Below are 21,998 nucleotides of genomic sequence, written 5' to 3'. Positions count from 1 at the left end.
TTTAGCTCCAGAAGATTTGAAAATTATTAATTTATTTATTTATACTGTACAATAAGTATCTTGAATAAGGCACATTTCAATATAACTGAAGAACTTCTATGGAGTACCGTCTGCTCATATTTCTTTTATTAATTAGTTTTCCCCGTTCAGCTACACTAATCATTGCTGCTAACTTCTTCAATTCATCTATGAAGGAAATCTGAAAATGTATTAAAGATTCCGTATAAATTATTACTGATTTTTACCTCCTATAAATATGTGACTAGCAATTTATTTTTAAAATAAAAGTTGTAATTTATCAATATCACACATTTGGCCTAAATGGTTAGATTTCGTCAATTGTGTAGATTTTTATCTACCTCATACTTAACATGATTTTCGTTGGTCATATGTAGATATTAATAAATTAACATACCTTAAGGCCACTTCTAAATATTATCTACCTAATATTAAAAGTCTGGTCTTACAAACACCATCGTACCTTCTTCAACATGTATGTATACAAATTGTTAGTGTCTTATTATGACAACTTGAAACTACATTCTACTCATTAGAAGGAAAAAGTATCAACTACAAAAGTTGACAAATTCTGTCTGTGTTGGCAGATTTTTGATCATATCATTCATACTACACAGGGAAAGAGAAGATGAACATGAAACAAGAACATACTAAAGAAGTATACCCACGATTTTGATCTACTAGTAAGGAGAAGGGGGCTAGTAAATATCCTTTCTCCACTAGCAATTGTGTTCTATCCGAAAAATCGCCCGGCAGTATAGTTCCAAACTGAAAAGATTCTGCATAGAATGAAAAGGAGAATGTCTCGCCATACCACGTTGGCAACCTCGAAGACCCTGTACGGTACGGAGACAACGTCGACTAATTGGCTGTTTGAGGAGTCTAAACTCACAATACTCCATTCGTGAGGCGTCCTGGGATTTCCCAGGGATGGACGAAAATGGGATCACTCGAATTCCCATTTCTTCTCTTCCCTGCATAAAATTTCTCGTGTCATACAGAGGGCCCATGAAGTTCTGGAAATGAGCTGCGTTGACTTCGTTATTGGAAGGCACTGCGACGACGTTTCCCGACTGCAATATTCCACCACATCAGAAATCTATAGGAAAACTTTTCCTTGCACTTCAACACAAAGTCAGAACGGAACTTGTGATCTGCTTGACGATAGAAAAAGGATTTTATTCTCTGGGCTTATCTAGGTATAGCCACCCATTATCCAGAGTACAGGTGCGAGGTATATTTAATACTTTTTGTTTGTTTGTTTGTGAACTTTGGGAAATCGCCGTGAAAACAGACGATTCGCCATTTCCATGCTATCAGAGAATTTTCCGCTAGTTTCACGTTCTGTTCTCTACAAAATAGTGTCGAAAGAACTGGGCTCTCGGGCCAAAAACTTTTATGATATGTATGTGCAAAAACTTGTTCCTGATACAAGAAATGTTTTTACATCACGGATATTATGTGAAAAGTGGCTGAAAGTATGTAGAATCTCCCAAAAACATAATACAGTGAAACCTGTCTAGGTTGGCCACCATCGGTTCCATCGAAAAGTGGCCAACTTACAGAAAATAAGTGTAATTATTGTTGTATTTTTAGAACAGGATTTCTAGTAATACTTGATTGTAAAATTTTAATAAACAATGACACAACAGCTACTTTCAAATAATATATATATAGGGTAATCATAACAATATACAATACTAGAAAAAAATACTATAGTATGTTTCATATATGTACTAGTCTGGTACACTGAATTATTCGTATTGAAAACACATTAATACAAAAAACAATAAAATAGAAACTGTATGCAGTTTATTGAAATTGATATCGTAGCACACTGGGTTATTCAGATCGAAAATAAGAAAAGCGAAGTTATAAATTGAACAATTTATATGCAGTTTGTATGACTTTTTTCGACAGTGACAAATATTTTCTGTTGATATCTTTCGAAACATTAGCAAATCATTTATTCTACACATTTATTCATGGTGGTTCACTGTAAACGTATTTCTTTTACTCTTTTTGGCACATATGCACATTCTAATTTTGTAGTTAAGCTACAAATGTTTCCCTCGGAGCAAAAGATGTTTTCAAAAGGATGTTAAGGAAATACATATCCCAAAACCTCCGCTACCTTTCGACAGGCCGTTAGGTGCCAATAGTTGTCAATTGACACGGTTAGCTTTAAACTTGAAAATTTTCTGGAAATACTAAAGCTCCCCACTGATAAAAGGAGCCGACATAGGTAATGGTTTTATCAAAACAGACAAGGTAAACAAATACGTACAGCCATTTCTGAATTTCTGTACGTGCTTTTTCTTATTCACATCTTCATTCACCACCCTTTTATCAGGGTAGTGTTCGGGCCATTGACCTCCAAGAACAAATCGTGGGAATCCATGTTTCTTTGTCTCCAGTCACAAATACAGAACATCTGCCTCTCATATCGGAATACGAAAGAGTTAAGAAAAATAACAAAACGGTATTTTGCGTAGCCAAGATACGCAGGTAAATTTATTATTATCATCATAGGGTAAAACATTGCTTCAATGCGGCCAACTTCCAGGATAGACAGGTGGCTAACTCACAGAATAACAAGTAACGAATGTCTTATGGAAAAATGCAGGTTCAAGACGAACCAGGACAAGATAAGCAGGTGGCCAAGTTCACAGGTTTTACTGTATAATCAAAATATTTAGTAATTGCTTTTGTATTATAAAACGGATCTTACTTTAAAAACGTTTCTCTCTATTTCGTCACCGATTGCCTTCATGACAATACTAAATTTGACTGAGATCGGTTTAGATGATTCAAAACCAAAAAGAAGTTTTCGGGAAGGATGAAGGTTCGATTGCCAACGCTGCAATATGGTTAATATTTTTTAAAAAGAAGTGGAAATTTAAAATAACTTTAACCTTACAGTTGTCTGAGGGGCGGGGAAAGAAACTTAAACCTCAACGTTTACTTCCCATCAATAAATCCGCTATTTTTCTCAGAAAAATAATATCATATTGTAATCAAGGATAATACGCTTTTAATTTATAATAACGATATATACAAAATTTTTATGCTTACCTCATTATCCACAACCTTCCTAAGAGCAGACAGAATCACCACTACTTCCGAGTTCTTGCTCAACACGTATTGTTGATAATGAGCATCCAACAGGACACTTGTCCATTCCAACACGGGAGTAATATCCTTCACTTGAGTCTCAGTGGATAACGCTCTGTTATTCAAATAATAATGAAAATACTGCAAGAGCTTCAAAACCTCCGGAAAAGTCAACATCCGTAACTCCGGCAATAGATTCACATGGTTAAAAGGCACACTAATTAAGTCATTTAGAAAATTGGTTTTACCAGTTGAAAGTGGATTTTTCGTAGTCAAGGTATGTAACATGCTAATATTAATATTATTATTTTTCGTCACATTTTCGTTATCACTATCCGTACTATCGTCGTCACTACTTTCGCACCAAGCATAGTCCATCTCACCATTCTCATCACTATCAAATACCTCTTGTTCACAATGACACACGTCAAAGATATTGTCATCTTCTCGAATACAAAATTTCAACATCTGAATTAACACTTTTTCTGGAATGTCAGTGAAATTGTGTAGGCACCACACTAGGTCACTAACATGTTTATTTTCTATCAGCTTTGGAAGCACGTATTCACACACACTGCAATGAAATAACGAGAATCATTACTAAAGACAATTTTTCTAATGTGCCTGCTTGGTTTTCTTGATTACCAGTCACACATACAAACACAAAGAGAGAAAGAGTAAAAAAAATTCAACAGCCACATGATCTTACGCGCCATTGTGAATATACTGTAGATCTACTTATACAGAAAGATGCGAAATATACGCCTTAAATCAGTCTTATTCAATTTGGGATACACGATGACTTCTTAGGGAGTATGTAAAATATAAAATAAGCATAATGCATATATATGAAGAGAAGAATGTTTTCAAATATTTTGGTTGTCTTCGAGAAAAAAAAAAAAAAATGCTACGTTACTGATTCGCATTATCATCTATTTATCAGTATTATCCTCCCAATGTTGTACACTAGACTCTCGCTAATCCGACCATTTCTTGCAAAGAGGGGTGCTGGATTAGCGAATGTTGGGTTATTGAGAGTGTCTGAAATTGAATTTAACACACTATACTTTTCTTATACTTTATTAAATATAAGATTATATACATTATCACAGAAAAAAATAGAGAAATTTAATGTTTGACATTGTGCGTAGATTATCACTCATTATGAAATATGTCCCAAATGTTTAGTTGACGCAATGAAGATGCATTATCACGCAACCGCTTTCCAAGCAACAAAAAACGGAGCTCACAATAGTATTGTACGTACTTTTCCGCAGCTACAGTCTAAACGAATACAATCGTTGATAGATTGTTGCAATGTTATGCGGCAGACGCCAGATGTGGGACCGGATTACTGTGGGGGACGGACTACTAACGGCTGGATTGGCGAGGGTCTAGTGTATTTAAAACAAGATGTTACTTGGTACTAGTTAGTAAAAATAGGTAAATATCCTAACTACGTATAATCATTATATATATATATATATATATATATGAAAAAAACAACTTGGTCATCTACTTTGCTTTAGAAGACTATATTCTGACAACCGTACGTAAGAAATTTTAATACTTAAGCTCAAAATAAAGGTACCAACTGACCAGAGAAAATCCATTTAATTTCAACTGTGGGTAAGAGTGCAGAGGTTTTTAAACAAGATATTACATGTATCAATTCCGTTGATACGAAAGGGGTGGCCAAGGCTAGCAAGGAAAACGATACGAAATACTATACAGATTCTCCACTAGTTCTTTCTTGCATTTTGATCCGAGTTACCTCAACCCTTACCTCAGAGTATATTACACCTTGTAACATCAATTTTGCAATACATATTACAGCCTGTAACACGAGAAATGAGCAACAGATCCAGTAAGTTTGCGCAGATTCTATCCCACATATCGCAGCATATGTCAAATACAATATACATTTACCACCCAACACCTGCTAGTCTAGTGGCTAGCGCGCGCATCTGTGGTCCATAAGTATTCCGAGTTGGGATTCCTGGAAGGAGATCACTGAAATTTGATTACGGTGGTTCGGACTCCACTTTAAACTGGGGCTCCACGTTTCATACAGCCTCGGCGCTGCAAAGTAGCGTTAAACCTTAACAAACAACATTTTTTATCAGTATTATTTCGTTCTGACTTTATACGATGATTCGCAACGAACATGATGATCGAAGGTACTAGAAGCGTTTTCTCCTGTCTACGAACCTACGCAATGTCTACAAATAAAACTGGTTCAAATAAAACATGGAAACTAACCCGGTAATTGGTTCTAGTTTTGATTCGTTCAAGTATCTAACCTATGAAATTAGCTTACAGCAATTATTATACACTTAATGGATCAGTTAGAAATTTCCTTTCTTAATTTTATTATAGTAAAGTAACTGAAAAATCTATAATAAAGTGATTAAAGTAAACTTTATACACGTTATTCATAACTGAATCCTTTGCATATTGACATTATTCAAGACTTTACAAAATGTGTTAATTTATTACGTACTAAACAACTACTTTTTAACCAATAAACTCAAAGCTACTCACTTATGCTCCAAAATTTCTCACTTATTCATTCAAAAATTATATTAAACGTCGAAAATGAAATGAAATCTTTTAGTTTAATGTCTCAGGATTATGCTCTTTAGATTAAAGGTGGGGGACACTGATTACGGCAAGTGAATGATGATGGAAGAATTGGTGGAATGATTATGTGGGAGAAAAGGGAGTACCCCAAGAAAATCCACAAACACGATGTTGTCCACCACATGCTTACTTGGGCGGGTATCGAACCAGGAACACCACACGCCAGAAGTAAGCGTTTTACCACTGAGCCAGTGTGCCCACCTCTATATTAAACATCTAAATATTTTTTACACGTATTAGTCATGAGCGTAAACACGTAACTTCCATAGGCCAAATTACTTAAACCTATTAACGTTCCTCGACAATTTTCTCCAGTGAGATATTTCGTCACTTTTCTTCAGAGGTACACATTGGCTTCAGTCCTTTTTCACAGTACGATCTTTAAATTCTTTCTGTGCCTTAATAGTAGTTATTTATGAATACTGCGAGTGACCGAGAATCTCACTCGAAATATTGGAGAAAAATTAACGAGGAAAATTACCAGATGAGTAATTTGAGGATTTACAAGGTATTCTATACGCCCGATAAGCAATTATGTATTTTCGATATTCTTTATCCCTATCTCGGTAGCATTCTTAGTAAAGACATGAAGTGCGAACGTGAAATAAAAGCAAGGATAGGTATGGCGAAAGAAGCCTTTAGGAGGAGGAAAAGTCTGTTTTGTGGGACCTTGAATAAAGAGCTAAGAAAAAGACTCACAAAATGCTTCGTGTGGAGTGTTGTACTGTATGGGCTTAAACATTAACATTATGTAATAGTGATGAAAAGCGACTGGAAGCTTTCGAAATGTGGGTGTAGAGAAGAATGGAAAGAATTAACTGGATCGAGTGGAAAACGAATGAGAGGGTGTTAGAAATGGTGGGGAAGAAAAGAACAATTTTAGGTATTATTGAGAAAAGGAAAAGAAACTAGTTGGGACATTGAATAAGAAGAAATTGTATCATGAGGGACATGCTAGAGGGTATGGTGGCAGGAAAGAGAGGGAGAGGCAAAGGAGGCTACAATTAATGGACGATATAAAAACAGAAAGATCATACAGAAGACGAAGAGGTTAGCGGAGGACTGTGGAGCACGGAAACTTCTCAGCTGCGGCAAGTGACCTGCCAATAAGGGCAGAATACCTATGATGATAATAATGACGATATCCCTATAAAAATACTGCCCCTTACGTAAGTCAGTGTACATAAAATGGTGACAGCTGTCAGCGAAAATTCGGCGTTTAATATAATTTTTTGAATGGTCTATAAAAATTCGAAGGAGTACCTTTGAGTTTCTTGATAAGATTGCTTTTCAAGTGATTCACATTACCATTCCTTTTTAAGTACAATTAATGTATGTACTATTTTTCTGAATGAAAACCCAAGGGTAACTTTACAACGCCCGCTCCAGCTGGTATACTCACTCAGAAACGAGAAAGTACACTTTTATTAATTTCATGAAAATGGGTCAGAACTTCCCTCCCAACCCTACCCTACTTATCCCTATCTTACTCTACTCTATCCTACCCTACTATACTATACTATACACTTTTAAAGTGGTCTTACTTATCAATGCGCAGCTGGAGCGTGTATTGTAAAGTTTACCCAAAACCCAATCTGAAGTAATAAGTCTATTATCAATATCAAAAGTTGTGACCTGTTGTGAAGCATTTCTTAAAGCTTTAAAAACGCTCTGTTTCATTTTTTTTAAATCATAAAGAAATACAGTGTGGTCCAAAAGTAGGTATACAGACCAGCATTGATCAAGTATGACATTTTAATTTATTAAGATAATGAATTTATTTGTTTTGGTTTGTCCCGACCTTAAGATATCAGTGAAAATAAATTAAGAATAGATAAGGAAGAAACTAAGTCAATACCTGTATGGATAACAATAAGTAAATGATATAAATTGTCATGACTGATTAGTACGGGACTGCATACCTACTTTTGGGCCACTCTGTATATGAGGGATTCCATGTAGTAAGGGAAACTCAAACATTGTCATTTTTTGTGGTTTGTTTTGTTTACTCAAAATTACAAAGCAGCAACCACACTTGTACGTAGATAAATTGTGGGGAGTTCTTATAAAAAGCAGTAACTAACTGATGGAGGAACGTTTTGCTGAGTTCATTAATATGAAGAAAGTATAAAAATATATTTTTCTCAAAGCAGACCTTTGTTGGATTCACCTGTACTACCTGGAATGATTCATATTATCTAAAAACAGAACAAAATGTACTAAAGTTACAAAAACGATTGTACGCCCACAGACACAATTATTCAGTTAAAAAAAATAAATAAATAAAAAATAATAATATTTTAGTGAGCAAACATAAATTTAAAAATTTCATCTGAAAGAGACTTTTCGATTCTCAAATTTTGTACATAATGTATACACAGTAACACAAAAAAGAAAAAAGAAAGAGAAAATAAAAGAATTACTTACACAGATTCAGACTGGCCTTCTAAACATAGCGATTCCATTATGCGTTTAACATTATCTGGCATATTTTGTTTTGATTCGTCGTCTGTAGGAGTCTCACCATCTGATGCGGAAGCTTCCCATGACACTGTCTGTAGCTGAATCTCCGTAATATCACTATTTCCTATAAATTAGAACATTTTACCATAGAACTACTTATTTTGAAATTCCTGTACTCGTCAGGTGATAAGCAAACTTAAAACTTACTACAACATACGTAGTTAAAAATAGGGAGGAAACACAACTGGAAAAGGTTAGAAATATATCTACAATTATATACCTAAATATATAGTTAAAAAGTTGCTCTTAGCACAGATGTAAATTAAATTGTTTGAAATCATAGGAACTTTTTCTTATTACAAATATTCGTGTATTGGGACAAATTATTCCATCTTTTGTTATTCAAGAACTCTTGTCTACATTTACTTTAGTCTGTTTACTGAAAATTATTAGTAATAATAAAACAATTTAGTGATTTCAAATAAATCCTCTGGTTTAGACAACCTGATTCTTGCAACCATGTTCACAGCATCATGGAGTTTATTTAGCTACATCGCAGTGAACGGAGATAACGCACATGGCTATAGAAAAAAAATGTAAACTTTTCTAATAGTTCCTTTTCCTTTAGTGGAATCATCTCCTCTGTAATTTTTTTCTTCTTAGTGTAGCACGACGTCAGTCGAGATTAATGAAAAGTGGAACTTGTAGTTCCTCTCGCCGCCTGCCACAATTTAAACATAGCCTATCAGTTAGCAGATTTTGAACCAATGATTCTCTCTGATCTTTGGTTACTTTCCATATATGTTTACATTACTTCGTATTCCTTGTGCTTTTTTTTTTTTTTTTTTTAAATCTATCTATCTATAAATTAAATTACGTACGATTGAAACATATTATTTGGATTATTTGGATTTTGAAAACAATGAGATAATTTTCACTCTTCATGAATTTTTCTTTTGCTTATTACCTGAAGAGTACACAGACGGTGTATTGAAAGAAAGTATTGCCAGAATGGTCGAACCAAGGACCCCATGCATCAAAGGTGAACGCTTTACCACTCAGCCACCGCGGCTCCCAAACGACAAACGAATAGGAAGGTGTTATAAATAGTGGGGGAGAAAAGAACAATTTTAGAATCTAATTGAAAAGACAAAGAGAAACTAGTTGGGGCACTCGGTGAGAAGGAACTACTTTCATGAGGAAGGTGCTAAAAGGTACGGTGGGAGGAAAAAAAAGAGGCTCCAGTTGATTGTCGGTATTAAAACAGAAAAAATCGTACGTGAAGATAAAAAGGTTAGCTGACGAGCGTGGTGCTTGGAAGCTTCTCAGTCAAGGATGTTATAAAATAGAGGATCTGTCCATACAACAAATTGTGAAGCCATATGTCACAGCTTCGCCACACCTACTCTGCCCACTCCGCGCTACTAATATCGCAATGTTTCCATAATTGGGCCAACAATCATGGCGGAAACGAGAGTAGCCAATCAGATGTGCCAGCTCAGACGATGCTCGTTTGTTTTTTGGCTTCATTGGGTTTATATGATAAAGATACGTATGGGCAGATCCTCTATTTTATAACATCCTTGTTCTCAGTTGAGGCAAATGACCTGCCAATAATAACAGAATAACTACGATCATGATTAGGCTTTGGTTTCTTAGATTTGTTTCTATTTTATTCCTGTATAGTTAAAGGAGAAATATAGTGTTTTCTTTACATTGCAAATTCCTATGAGGAAAAATATAAGTATTTTATAAGATTTAAAATGTACTAATTTGGTTGTTGGGACCTAAAATAAATTAGCTTTCAGAAACTATATTGTCCTAAATTACCGTTTATAGTTATTTTTAACTTTTTTTTTCTTCCCGCGAGAAATATTAATCGTAGGCTTTAATTGTTAACCACTTTTCCATAATGCAATAACAAAGTCCTGTACACACTATGTTCCTTTGTAATTTGTGGTGAGTGGGGCTGAATAAGAAAATCAAGTTTTACTTTTAGCAACAGTTGGTGCGCACGCATTGGATGGAAAATTCAAGCCAAGTTAGTGGCATTGACCTGTTCCCCCTGCCAGACGAGGAACAATGACGAGAGGAATTGAATTTGGTTTGAGACCTTCGGAAAAGATCATGCCGAAACAAAGATCGTCCAAAAGTACTTTGATAGGAGAATGGATGAAGTCGGTTAACTTCCAGAATATGAAGAAGCTACTTTCAACTTACGACTCTATGAAGTTCTTGCTTCAGTCAATATTCCGTTTTCATCTCTTGAAAATCCTATAAAACCTTTCTGGAAGACTTTTGCCAGCAAAGCAAAACTGCTACTGATTATTATTAATATTTTAAATCTGACTTCTTATTCCTTAATACAAATTCTTAATACTAATGACGCCCGACCTTGACTAAATTTCTCTTATATGTTCACTCGGATAATCTTTCCAAAACAATTTTCTCACCTGTGACTTTATGAATCCCAACTAGGTCTGCTATTCTGTCTTGCTGTAGCTCAAATGGAGACACAATAAGATTTTGACCCACAGGTACAAACAAGCTGCTGTTTACATGCCACATTCGAGGCGGGTTATTTAATAATTTAAAATGTAGCTGACTTTGGATAACGCAAAACTGAAGGTTGAATATAAGCAAAACAGCACCTGAAAAAGAAAAATAAATAAATAAATAAAAAATGTTGAAAGTGTATTGAGAAGGTAAGGATATAAGTGTGTGTCAACAAGATTGTTAATGCTAGTTTGGAATATGAACGCTTTTAGCACTTAAAACCACAGGGTGTTTGAAGAAATTAGGTTTTTACTTAGGAAGCTTTCGCTCTCAAGATTCATGCATCATTATCTTTATTATAAGTTACAGGTTTTTCGAATGATACACACAGGCCCGTATCTAGGGGCGGTAAAATTTTGGAATTTTTAAGATTCACAATAAAGTAATATTTAAAACTAGCAACCCGTAGTCCCGCGCAAGCGCGAGAAAATATGTTAATGTGTTTAACTCGCTCTAATTACAGTAGTTACTAAATAACTAGCTTATCTGATTATTTTTAAAAAGTTATCCTCTCCCAGCCCCAGCCGAGGAGTGAGAATGAATTTGAACATCACGAAAACTGATACCTTAAAACACAGCGACCTCGAAAACTATAAATTCAATACTAATATCTGTCATATTCGATTACTTTTAAAATCTCGCCCCATCCTTGGGGAGTGGAATATGGCCTTGAAGTTGAATTGGATTAAAATTGTCACTATTCATCTCAGCGACCCCAAAAGCTGTAAATTCAATTCGGTAATATTGTTCGTTTTCTATTATTTTAAAAATGCCCCGTGTTTTTCTTATAAGGATTTTGCACTCCGTATCTCAGCTCAGCTGTAACCTAGGGAGCCGGAACAGGTCATTTGGATCATTTCTCTGAGAGCTTTAAAATATATTAAAATTTGATGTTTCTATCTATTATGGTTCTCGAGTTGAAAAGCGCTACCACATCACAATCATCATTGAGAGAATTAGGCCATTTAAAATTACGTTGTATCTTTTATAACTTGTAATACCTAAATTGTTACTCAACAAGAGCTGGTATTTTTGCAAAACCATGGCCTGTTTCCTTAATTGGGAATAAGTTTGTGAGAGGGGGGAGGCAGATTATTTAGAGCACAGGGACACACAATATATAAATACGGGCCTGATATACGCATGTGCAATCATCTATAAATCTGAAGAGAAATTCGGAAAAATTTTCCGGTGTCTTCCCGAGAAATATCTTTTTAATTTGGACGTTTCTATCGCGGTTCGACCTTCACGTACCTCGAAAAATACCATACATTTTGGGCTTTGCCAAGTTTCTTCGAAGTGTATGGTAGTGTATATGACGATAAAAATATTTTCAAACTGTAACTAGCTAGCTAACTCTATAGCCTATGGAACCCGGAGGTTCAATGCCTTGCTCATAAAAAGCTCTCCATTGACTTCTGTCCTTGGTCAACTGGATCCAGTTTCTATTTTGTATTCCTATTTCTGCGAGATCCACCTTGATATTGTCCTCCCATTTGCGCCTAGATCTTCCTAATAGTCATTCTACGATTGGATTTCCAGTTAAAACTTTGAGTGTGTTCCTGCTTTCTTTCATTCTGGCTACATGGCCTGACCACCTGAGCCTCCTAGACTTGATGATCCTACCAATATTTGGTAAACGGTATAAACTAGGTAGTTCCTCGTTATGAAGTTTCCGCCATTCCCGTTACTCTTATGTCCGAATATTCGCCTCAGGATCTTATTCTCAAATGGTTTCAGTCTACGTTCTTCTCTTAGTAAACTATCATGTTTCGCAACCATACCACTGAACAGAATTGATTATCATTTTAAATATTTTAAACTTCACATTCCTCGACAGAATTCGCGATGACGAAAAAAATTTGAACTGAATAAAACACGAATTCTCTGCTTTTAGTAGATATTTAATTTCTTCGTAGACATGGGTTTGGTCTCTTAAAACTGATCCTAGATATCTGAGATTTTCAAACTATACATAACAAGTGAAAAATATATCACTTAGGAAGATCCTACTCGTTTAAGTTTCTACATTCGCAGCACCACCTACTAATAACAAACTACTTCATAATGACCGTATTCGAAACAAGCTACACGAAGACTGAAGAAGATTGGTAACACTAACTAAGGCTTATTTACTAGAAGTATCCAGGCGACAAATCCACTATATGAAGTTTTTATTACTTAATATGTTTGTAATATTGAAAGAGCACAATTTCTGAAAAGGTACTTCAGACCTCAAATCCGATTTCTTGCAAATAATCAGTGTGAAACTGTAAATAGTGATGTGTTAATTTGAACGTTCGTATAGCACACGATTTTCTTTGTTTTCATTAAGGTATAGAATTCAAGCAATTGTTTTCTACAGTAATGGAAATGCTAAAAGTAAAGGAAAGACTTAAATTTCTAAGGGCACAGATTTGAAATGAAATCCTTGAGTTTTACGTCCCACGATTATGCCGGCTAGGTTAAAGGAGACGGTGATGATGACAAATGAATGAAACGGTGGAATGAAGAAAGTAGGAGGAAACGGGAGAGCCTTCAGAAAACTCACGCACATGATGTTTGTCCACCACAAAAAAAGCATACTTGGCCCGAGCTGGAATCGAATGAGGGACCCCACGGGCACAGATTTAAAATTTGTCCGTCGAAAGATAAACGAAGTTTTCGAGGCACAATTTTTAAATTTGTCATTTTTTCTAAAAACCCAAATCCGATTATTACCAGTGAAGTAAAGATGAAATACAGGCAAAACAAGTGAGGCTTCAGATCAATGTTTCATTAATTATTAGACGCTAGCTTTACCGGAAACATCTTCGTTCACTGGATATAGGAGATCGACATAGTGGTTACACGGAGAATCTGTGAGAAAATTTGAAAGTGCGTAAGCTACATTTTACAGTAATGTAGTTCACTTTTTTTTTTTTTTTTTTTTTAATAATAATAATAATAACGGTATCCGTGATGAAAAAGGCAATAACAGTTTGCTGAAACTTTCACAGTGAATTTGTTAGTAATGTTTGTGAGTACAACTTTAGTAATACATCCTATCAAATTATTTAGCAAAGACTGGTAACACCTGCCTTCCTCACTTGGATCCCCACCATAAACTGCGATATGATTCGAACTCAACTGAGACATTGCTACTGGACTGTTCCCGCTAATTCTATTTAGGATGTGGATTAATTTTCCTGGTGATTTATCCTCGACTTCTGGAATGATCTTCATATGAAACAACTGTCCGCTTGACCCTGAAATAAACACAAATTAATTTTACACATTTGTTACAGTTCAGAATTTTAATTTCTAATTCTCTGCGAAAAGTATTTACTCTAACCCTTAAGTTACTATTTTATCAGCCCTATCGTTACAAATGTGTGCTCATGAATGAATGCATAATTTGAATCCTCATGCGCAATTTTGCAAATTAGAGATTTCACATTTGAAAGTACATGAGAATATCTTTCTCTTAAAGTAAAACTAATCGTATGTTGTATCATTATTATCAATGTTAATATTAATACTTTATGAACAATAACGACACGAAATATTATTAACACAGATATGATATGCCAAATGCACACGAGTTCTGCCCCTAGAAAGTTATTCTTCACAACAAACGAACAAACAAAAAAATTCACTTGAGCTAACTTGCTATACGACTGACATTTAGTAATTGCCGAAATTTTCAATGGGAATTTTCATCTTTCTCCGCGGCTTTTTCCGGGAACATCTACAGCAAACTCATTATATCACATGACACTCATCGTTGTAGTAGAAAAAATGAAAACTTGAAGTTTTACATCCCACGGTTATGCCGGCTAGGCTAAAGGAAATGCTGATGATGAGAAATGAATGGAATGGTAGAATGAATAAAGTGGGAGGAAATGGGAGAATCCCGAAAAAAAACCACGTACACGGTGTTTGTCCATCACAAAGTTCACTTGGCGCGAGCTGGGATCGAACCAGGGACCCCATGCAAAAGAGGCGGACGCTCTACACTGAGCCACACCGGCCCTTGTTGGAGTATAGAAGTCTCAAAACAAAAATATTTCTTTTAGTACTAGAAATAAATACAAAACCTCAATATCATCACCAACAAAGTTGAAGTCTTATTATTATTATTATTATTAATTTTTACAGGCCACTATGAAACTTCTCTTGACATTAGACAAAACTTTCCTCAATGGCGAAGACGGTTGACAGTGCTAGTCTTGAAACATGATAAAACGTAAAATATATGTTGTTACATTGTTTCAGTGTAAAATAGACATTAATCTGTATCTGAAACATTTGTAAATAAATAAATAAATAAATAAATATTTCCAGTACATGCAAATTAATTAAAAACTAGCTACACCGTGGAGAACTTTCTTTCACAGTTCCGTAACAACCGTAGCAATGAAACGTTTCACCTATTTACAACATCTATATAGTGACGGAATGGGAGTTGTAGCATTAGTCATTCTACTTCACATAAAAGATACTGCAGAGATATATCTTGAAAAGAAATGGAATCTACTCCCTGGTGTCACATCTCACTGCCTCACGGTCGGACAAATAGGCTTTTGCAAATTACCTCCCATCTTCGATATTTCTGACCTTCTAGACCGAATCAAAACTTTTATTGCAGAAAATTAAATTAAATAAAACAGAAAACATGATGATTCACTTACACAGCGTAAGAACGCTACAATGATCAGGCCTCTCAACTATAACTCTTCCCATTAATTGAGGTGCAGGTCCTTCTTCTGGGTCTGCGAACCATGTTAATGGTATGCATCTTACTTCATCTCTTGCTGGACTTGACATAGCTGTCAACGGAACTTTATACACAAATGAATGCTACAAAAAAAGAAAGTAAGGAACTTTACTTCCAACAAAAAATAAAAAAGAATAACATAATTAATAACATAATAAAGAATCAAAGAAGTAGGCCAACGTATTGCACACCTTACTGGTGACAAGCGGGCTACTACTTTTCTGATTCAACGTATCAGCATAGCAGTTCAGCGAGGAAATGTGGCTTCCATTTTAGGTACATTACCTCCTGGAAAATTATTAGAAGAAGTTTTCTTTTATAACTAACTGTTCAGAATTTGCTGTTTATCAGTCTGTAAAAAAAATGTCAAATATGTTCCAATTTATAGATTAAAAAAAAAAAAAAAAAAAAAAAAAAAAAAATGTGAAAAGTGAGTTGTGGGAAAGGACTTGAGCTATTGTGTATTCCTGAAAATGAATGACCAAATGTTCGTTTGAAATATTGTAGAAAAAATTGAAAGGAACACTACTAAGTGAGAAATTTGATGACATAAAGAAAGGTAATTATTTTTAACAAGTAGAATGTATATTTCGAACATACACAAATGGAAGTTTACGTTTTCGTCATTATAAATATACGGTCCGAAATTAATACCTTAAGTTAAATTTATTCCTGAAATTGATAATAGGTCATGGCATATATCAAATTCACTTTTCATTTTTATACTGTAATTACAAAAATTAACTATATTCTCTCATTATCACATGAAACAAAGAATCCAGAAATGACGTAACTTCGCTGGTTGATTAGACTGAGTTTAGCGTCCCTTGCATCACTCAGGGGGTTAAAAGGGAGTTACCGTGGCCTCGTATTTCTCAACTTTTTTGGGTTTGAAATGTAGATTTCGATTAACTGTATCTAGTGGCACCACTTTTGATGTCTGGAAACGACCCCTTCAAGGTCAAATTACGAGTCAAAAATAAAAAGTGGAACCATTTGGGCAATGTGAACCAGTGGGTGTCATTCGATTCGTATTCACACGTACATGAGTAATTGATATGCCATATTCCCGAAAATTCAATTTTGATCCGGAAAATTAACGAGAATCCAAGATCTAAAATTCCAGATTTTCGCTAATTTTCGGGGTCAAAATAGAATTTTCGGAAAAATGGAATATCAGTTATTCATGTACGTGTAAATACGAATCGAATGATACTCATTTCGTCCCAGTCAGTCACAAGTCTAAATTGCCCAAAATCCCGAATTTTCGTTAGTTTTCGGGCTCAAAATAAAACTTTTGGGAAAATGGCAAATTAATTATTATGTTTTGTGAATACGAATTGAATGATACCCACTGGTACGCATTTCCCTAATGGTTCCACTTTTTACTTTTGATCCCTAACTTGACCTTGTAGCGTTTGTTTCCAGAAATCAAAAGTTCCATATTCCCGAAAATTCAATTTTGATCCGGAAAATTAACGAGAATCCAAGATCTAAAATTCCAGATTTTCGCTAATTTTCGGGGTCAAAATAGAATTTTCGGAAAAATGGAATATCAGTTATTCATGTACGTGTAAATACGAATCGAATGATACTCATTTCGTCCCAGTCAGTCACAAGTCTAAATTGCCCAAAATCCCGAATTTTCGTTAGTTTTCGGGCTCAAAATAAAACTTTTGGGAAAATGGCAAATTAATTATTATGTTTTGTGAATACGAATTGAATGATACCCACTGGTACGCATTTCCCTAATGGTTCCACTTTTTACTTTTGATCCCTAACTTGACCTTGTAGCGTTTGTTTCCAGAAATCAAAAGTTGTGTCATTCGACACAGCTCATCGAAATCTAGATTTTAAACTCCAAAAGTTGAAAAATACGGGGACGGTAACTCCCTTTTAAACCGCTGAGAGTATGGATCTACAGCTTAAGATAAGCCCAGAATCACTTAAGTCCCACTGAGAATCGAACCAGGGTCTTCCGCACCAAAGATACATACGGTAACCATATAGCTACAAGTGAGCTCTATGTCGTGTCTTAACGCATATTTCGAAATTTTACAATTACAGCTTTACAGAAATTTACGCAAGGGGGAAGTATAAACTGTAAAATATTTTCTATGTATTGTTAATAATACGGCTTAGATTTGAGGGGTGATGTGACAGGAAATGTGCTTACTAAACGGTGGGGAAAGTTACTGAAAATATCATCCCATTTACTCACCAACAGTCAGCCTAGGAATTAAATTACGAACTTCTCGATTCTGTGCAAACACATCAGATCGTTACTTTACCCCGTTCGTTATGTTTTAAATATTCAAAATAAAATTAACCGCCGTCTTGTCTAGAATATATATATATATATATATAGTATATATAAACCCTTACTCGGAAGACTTATCATGAGGACTAGTGATTCGAATCTTTACAATGCAAACTTACATGAAGAAATCCAGTTCTTATACATCAAATCATAATGCAGAATGGATTTACATTGGATGTTAAAGGATTTAGGATTTAGATTTCTGGGCTTTCGGTATCTATGGCTATTTAGCCCGTCACATATGAGGGACGACGTCTATCACATTATCTGGGGAAAAGGAAGGAAGGAAGCGTGTTGGAACCTAAAGTTAGGTACTACCCCGACATTTGCCTGGTGTGATGAGGAAAACCCAGAAAAACCTTACTCAGAATGGCTAGGTTGAAAAACCTTTTTACATTTTTTCGACCGAGTGCCCTCACCGGGAAGGCGAGAGCGTTAGCGACTACGCTACGCGAGGCCATGTGGATGTTAAAGTACTAATTCCTCTACACATAGAACAACACTACTACCTTTGTGGTGCATCGTGAAGTTATAACAGGTGGTCCAAAAGTTGCTCACAACACGATAATAATAAAAACCAGACGACATTAATTTACATAGTATTATATATTTTCCCAACACATGTATATTTTCACAGCATATGAAGTCTTGTTAATTTATATTCCCACAACATATATTCAAAATAACTGCCCCGTTTAGTAATGCAAGTACGAACTACTCTTATCATGTCTGAGGCCTCTTTGTGGAGCATGTGTACACTGATGTAAATCTATTTGTTATATTCATCTTTAGATCCTCCAGTGTGTGTGGCCTGTTGTTATAGACCTTACCTTTAATGTAACCCCACAGGAAGAAATATGGGGACGTTAATCAGGTGAAGGTGGGCTCCACAATCCTTTAGAGATGATACGCTCTCCAGAAAACTCGCGGAAGAAATGCATGGTGCCTTTACATGTATGACACGTGGCACTGTCCTCCTCGAACCAGCTATCACGTTCATCTTCGTCAAGAAGCGCAATGAACTGTGTAAATATATCTTATGATGTTTCGGAACACAATATAGTACCGTTAGTGTTGATTTCCTAGTGAGAAGAGTAAAAGTTTGTAGTAAATTAACTCATAGAATTGCAAGCCAAATTGGATAAGAGGTCTGCTGCTGAATTGTGCGCCACCTAGTAATACTTTTATATTCTTGAATTTCTTGGAGAGAATTTGGTGTGTGTTTAATTTCCTCTTAACAGAAATATATAGTTGGTTGTAGGACCTGTTGTATTTATGGATATTACATCTTTAGGTACAATAACTACTACAGTAATAGTAATTTTCTCCGTACCTACATTCCACCCTATACTTTAAATCTAATTGAAATTAAAGTAATACATTTTGACTAACACTATTTAAGATTGCAAATTCTTATTTGGTAAAGCTAATCGAGAAATGTAATACTCAAAATAACCTTCAACTGTTTTAAAATAGTTTAGTGTAATCTAAAGGGCTTAAGCTATTATGTAATAATGAACCAAACTAAAGTTTACTGAAGCTTTTTTTTTTTTTAATAATTCGAAATTATTCATCATAATCAGCTTGTACTCAAATTGTTGTGCAATCAAATCCTACTTTTTAAAAATTTTACTTTTATTCTCATTCACCCACAAATTTTGTAAATTCAATTTTGGTTGGTTTGTGACTGGTGTTTCCTTGCTTTTTAATTTTTGGATCAAACGCTAATAAAATCGCAGAATTGATGAGAATAAGATAGAATTAACAGGGTGTCTACTAAAATTCCAAAATGAAATTTGGTGGCCTTTTCTTTACCAAACCATAAAATTTCGTAACATTCTCAAGAACGAATTTGGGTGTGAACTAGGCCAAATTTTCATGTATGCGATAAAAGCGTGCTTTGCTTGCGATTTGGTAGCGTCTAAAGCTGATCAAAGACATTTTTGGTGGTGAATTTTGATGTTTTATAGAACATAATTTCCTAGTCTGTACTTACATTTGTACAGATAAAAAAATCGTGACCCAAAAGCTAAATTTCGTGACTTTTTCTTGAGTTTCATGACCGTTTTCTGATTTCGTGGCATTTGTGACTTTCGTGACCGACACCCTGATTAAGATTATTAAAGATATTGATCAATTTTATTTCTACGTTGTATGCTTTTAGCAACTCTGAATCTTTCTGTCTTGTTCTAGTTTTATTTGATCACGTACGGCTGGTTAGCTCTAAGCATATTTAAAATCCTGGAAATTCACTGAGTAGTAAAAGCTGATTTTTTTTTTTTTTTTTTTTTTTTTTTTTTTTTTTTTTTTTTTTTTTTTTTGCGTACCTCGTTTTGACGAGAAAAGTATATGATATACGTTGTTTCCTGGTTTGTTACTACGTAGGCGTCTTCGAGAGTCTCATTCGCTTTTATGATAGCAGCTTTCGGCTCTTTCCTGTTTTCTAAAGCAACAGACAATGACTCGACGTATCCATTCTGGAAGATGATCAGCGGCTCTTCAGCAAGCCTTGGTTTTATACTATGGATAGGCTCTTTGAACTGAAAATAAGAAAAGATGTAAAATAAACAATAATCAAAAAATAAACTATGAAAAGATTTAGAGCGGAAAAGTCTATTACTCAAAACATAGTAGTATAATAACAGTATACTTTTTAAAGATTTCCATTACATTGTACGTGATTTCTTGCAATAAACGTGAACAGTACAAATCAATACACAGAATACCGAACACTCACAAAGTGAGCTATCTAATTTCGTAAATAAGCTGATATATAATTCCACTCTTTCTAACAGCTCATCGAACTCTTAATTTATGAAATAATAGTCTAACCCAGATAGAATTTAGCAGATTTTGTTAGGATATCAGTTATTAGTTGCTCTGAAAATTGTAACCAGATTATTATATTCCTGGGGTAATTTCGGTCAAACATTAATAACAAGCTTCTATTGTTCTTAAAATCAAATGCAGACGAAAAAAAAAAAAAAAAAAAAAACATATATTGCAGTGAATCCAGTAAAAGAAAAGATCAAAGCAGTGTCTCCAAGAACAATAACAAGTTCATTAATTATCGAAACTGCAACTGCAGAAAACAAGGACAAAGTAAAGAAAAGTATAGCATTCAAGACAGAAGAACAAAAGTTACAGAATTCTCTAACAATCATTTACAATGTACCTTCAAACATGAATCACGATCAAATTATAGAGTTGAGTTGAGTTGATTTTAGTTTAGCGTCCCTTTCAGCAGCGAGGCTATATGAGACGTGGACCTACTGATTAACGTGGAATCCGAACCACATGAGCTCCCGCCGGGAATCGAACCCGGGTCTCCCACGCCAAAGGCGCGTACGCTAACCGCTTAGCCACGGAGGAGCTCCGATCAAATTATAGAAACAATAACAGAATAAATATTTTGAAGAAAACATGATGCAACAAGCAAATGAAGAAATCAAGGCACACTTCAGAAAGTATTTACATGTGTATCACATCCAATTACGTACATGGTTACGCAGACATATCGTGATCATAGTATTAGACACTGAATTACTTTGGATGTGCATTACCCCGTCCATCTCACAAGCGTTATTACTGCTGTACAGTCCACAAAACTTTTGATGTTTGTGATGCCATAGCGTCCTTAGTTTGCAACACTGAATAACAGATGTGATATTGTAAATTTTCACTTAACATGTAATTTGAAATGTGTAATAACTTGACGTAGTTCTGTTTGAAAGAAATGTTCTAAACACGAGCAGCAGTTGGGTGTGCAAGGTGAAATTTTGAGGTGAGTGTTAGTTACATAACAGTATTTTTACAAATTAATTTAAAACCATAGAAAATGGGGTAGAAAGATTAGTGAAATATTATTATTATTATTTTTAATTTGGCATTAACTTCAACAAATCAATGCAAATTTATCACATTCTGGTAAGAAGTGTTTTTCAATCTGTAGTATAGATTAAAAAGAAGTTTTTTAAAAATATCTCGTTTTATGATTCTTTTATTCAGTTACCAACTTCCCTTTTTTTGCAACAAATTATACAATTCACGAAAACGTAACAGAATATAACACCTAAGACTTGCAGAAAAAGTTTAGGATGTACTTGACTGGATTGATTTCCGAAG

At 34.8% G+C, this 21,998-nt stretch overlaps 1 protein-coding gene across 1 annotated transcript in view; it reads right to left on the bottom strand.

The window, feature by feature from the left end:
- LOC145680416 (nucleolar protein 11) overlaps positions 1 to 21,998 on the bottom strand; it is a 34,010-nt gene continuing 12,012 nt past the window's right edge. Inside the window, exons 3-9 of the mRNA XM_081750927.1 lie at positions 20,201 to 20,413; positions 15,468 to 15,636; positions 13,875 to 14,042; positions 10,692 to 10,889; positions 8,203 to 8,362; positions 3,094 to 3,706; positions 1 to 199 (exon numbers count right to left, since the gene is read on the bottom strand). Of these exons, the coding sequence (XP_081607053.1) occupies positions 77 to 199; positions 3,094 to 3,706; positions 8,203 to 8,362; positions 10,692 to 10,889; positions 13,875 to 14,042; positions 15,468 to 15,636; positions 20,201 to 20,413 (1,644 nt within the window). The 3' untranslated portion in view covers positions 1 to 76. The remainder of the gene's footprint in view (positions 200 to 3,093; positions 3,707 to 8,202; positions 8,363 to 10,691; positions 10,890 to 13,874; positions 14,043 to 15,467; positions 15,637 to 20,200; positions 20,414 to 21,998) is intronic.

The sequence above is a fragment of the Thermobia domestica genome, chromosome 3 (genome assembly GCF_964235325.1).
Source record: "Thermobia domestica chromosome 3, izTheDome1.hap1.1, whole genome shotgun sequence".
In the NCBI taxonomy this organism is placed as follows: Eukaryota; Metazoa; Arthropoda; class Insecta; order Zygentoma; family Lepismatidae; genus Thermobia; species Thermobia domestica.
Note: the sequence above shows the minus strand (reverse complement) of the source record. Positions and strands in the feature narration are given on the sequence as shown.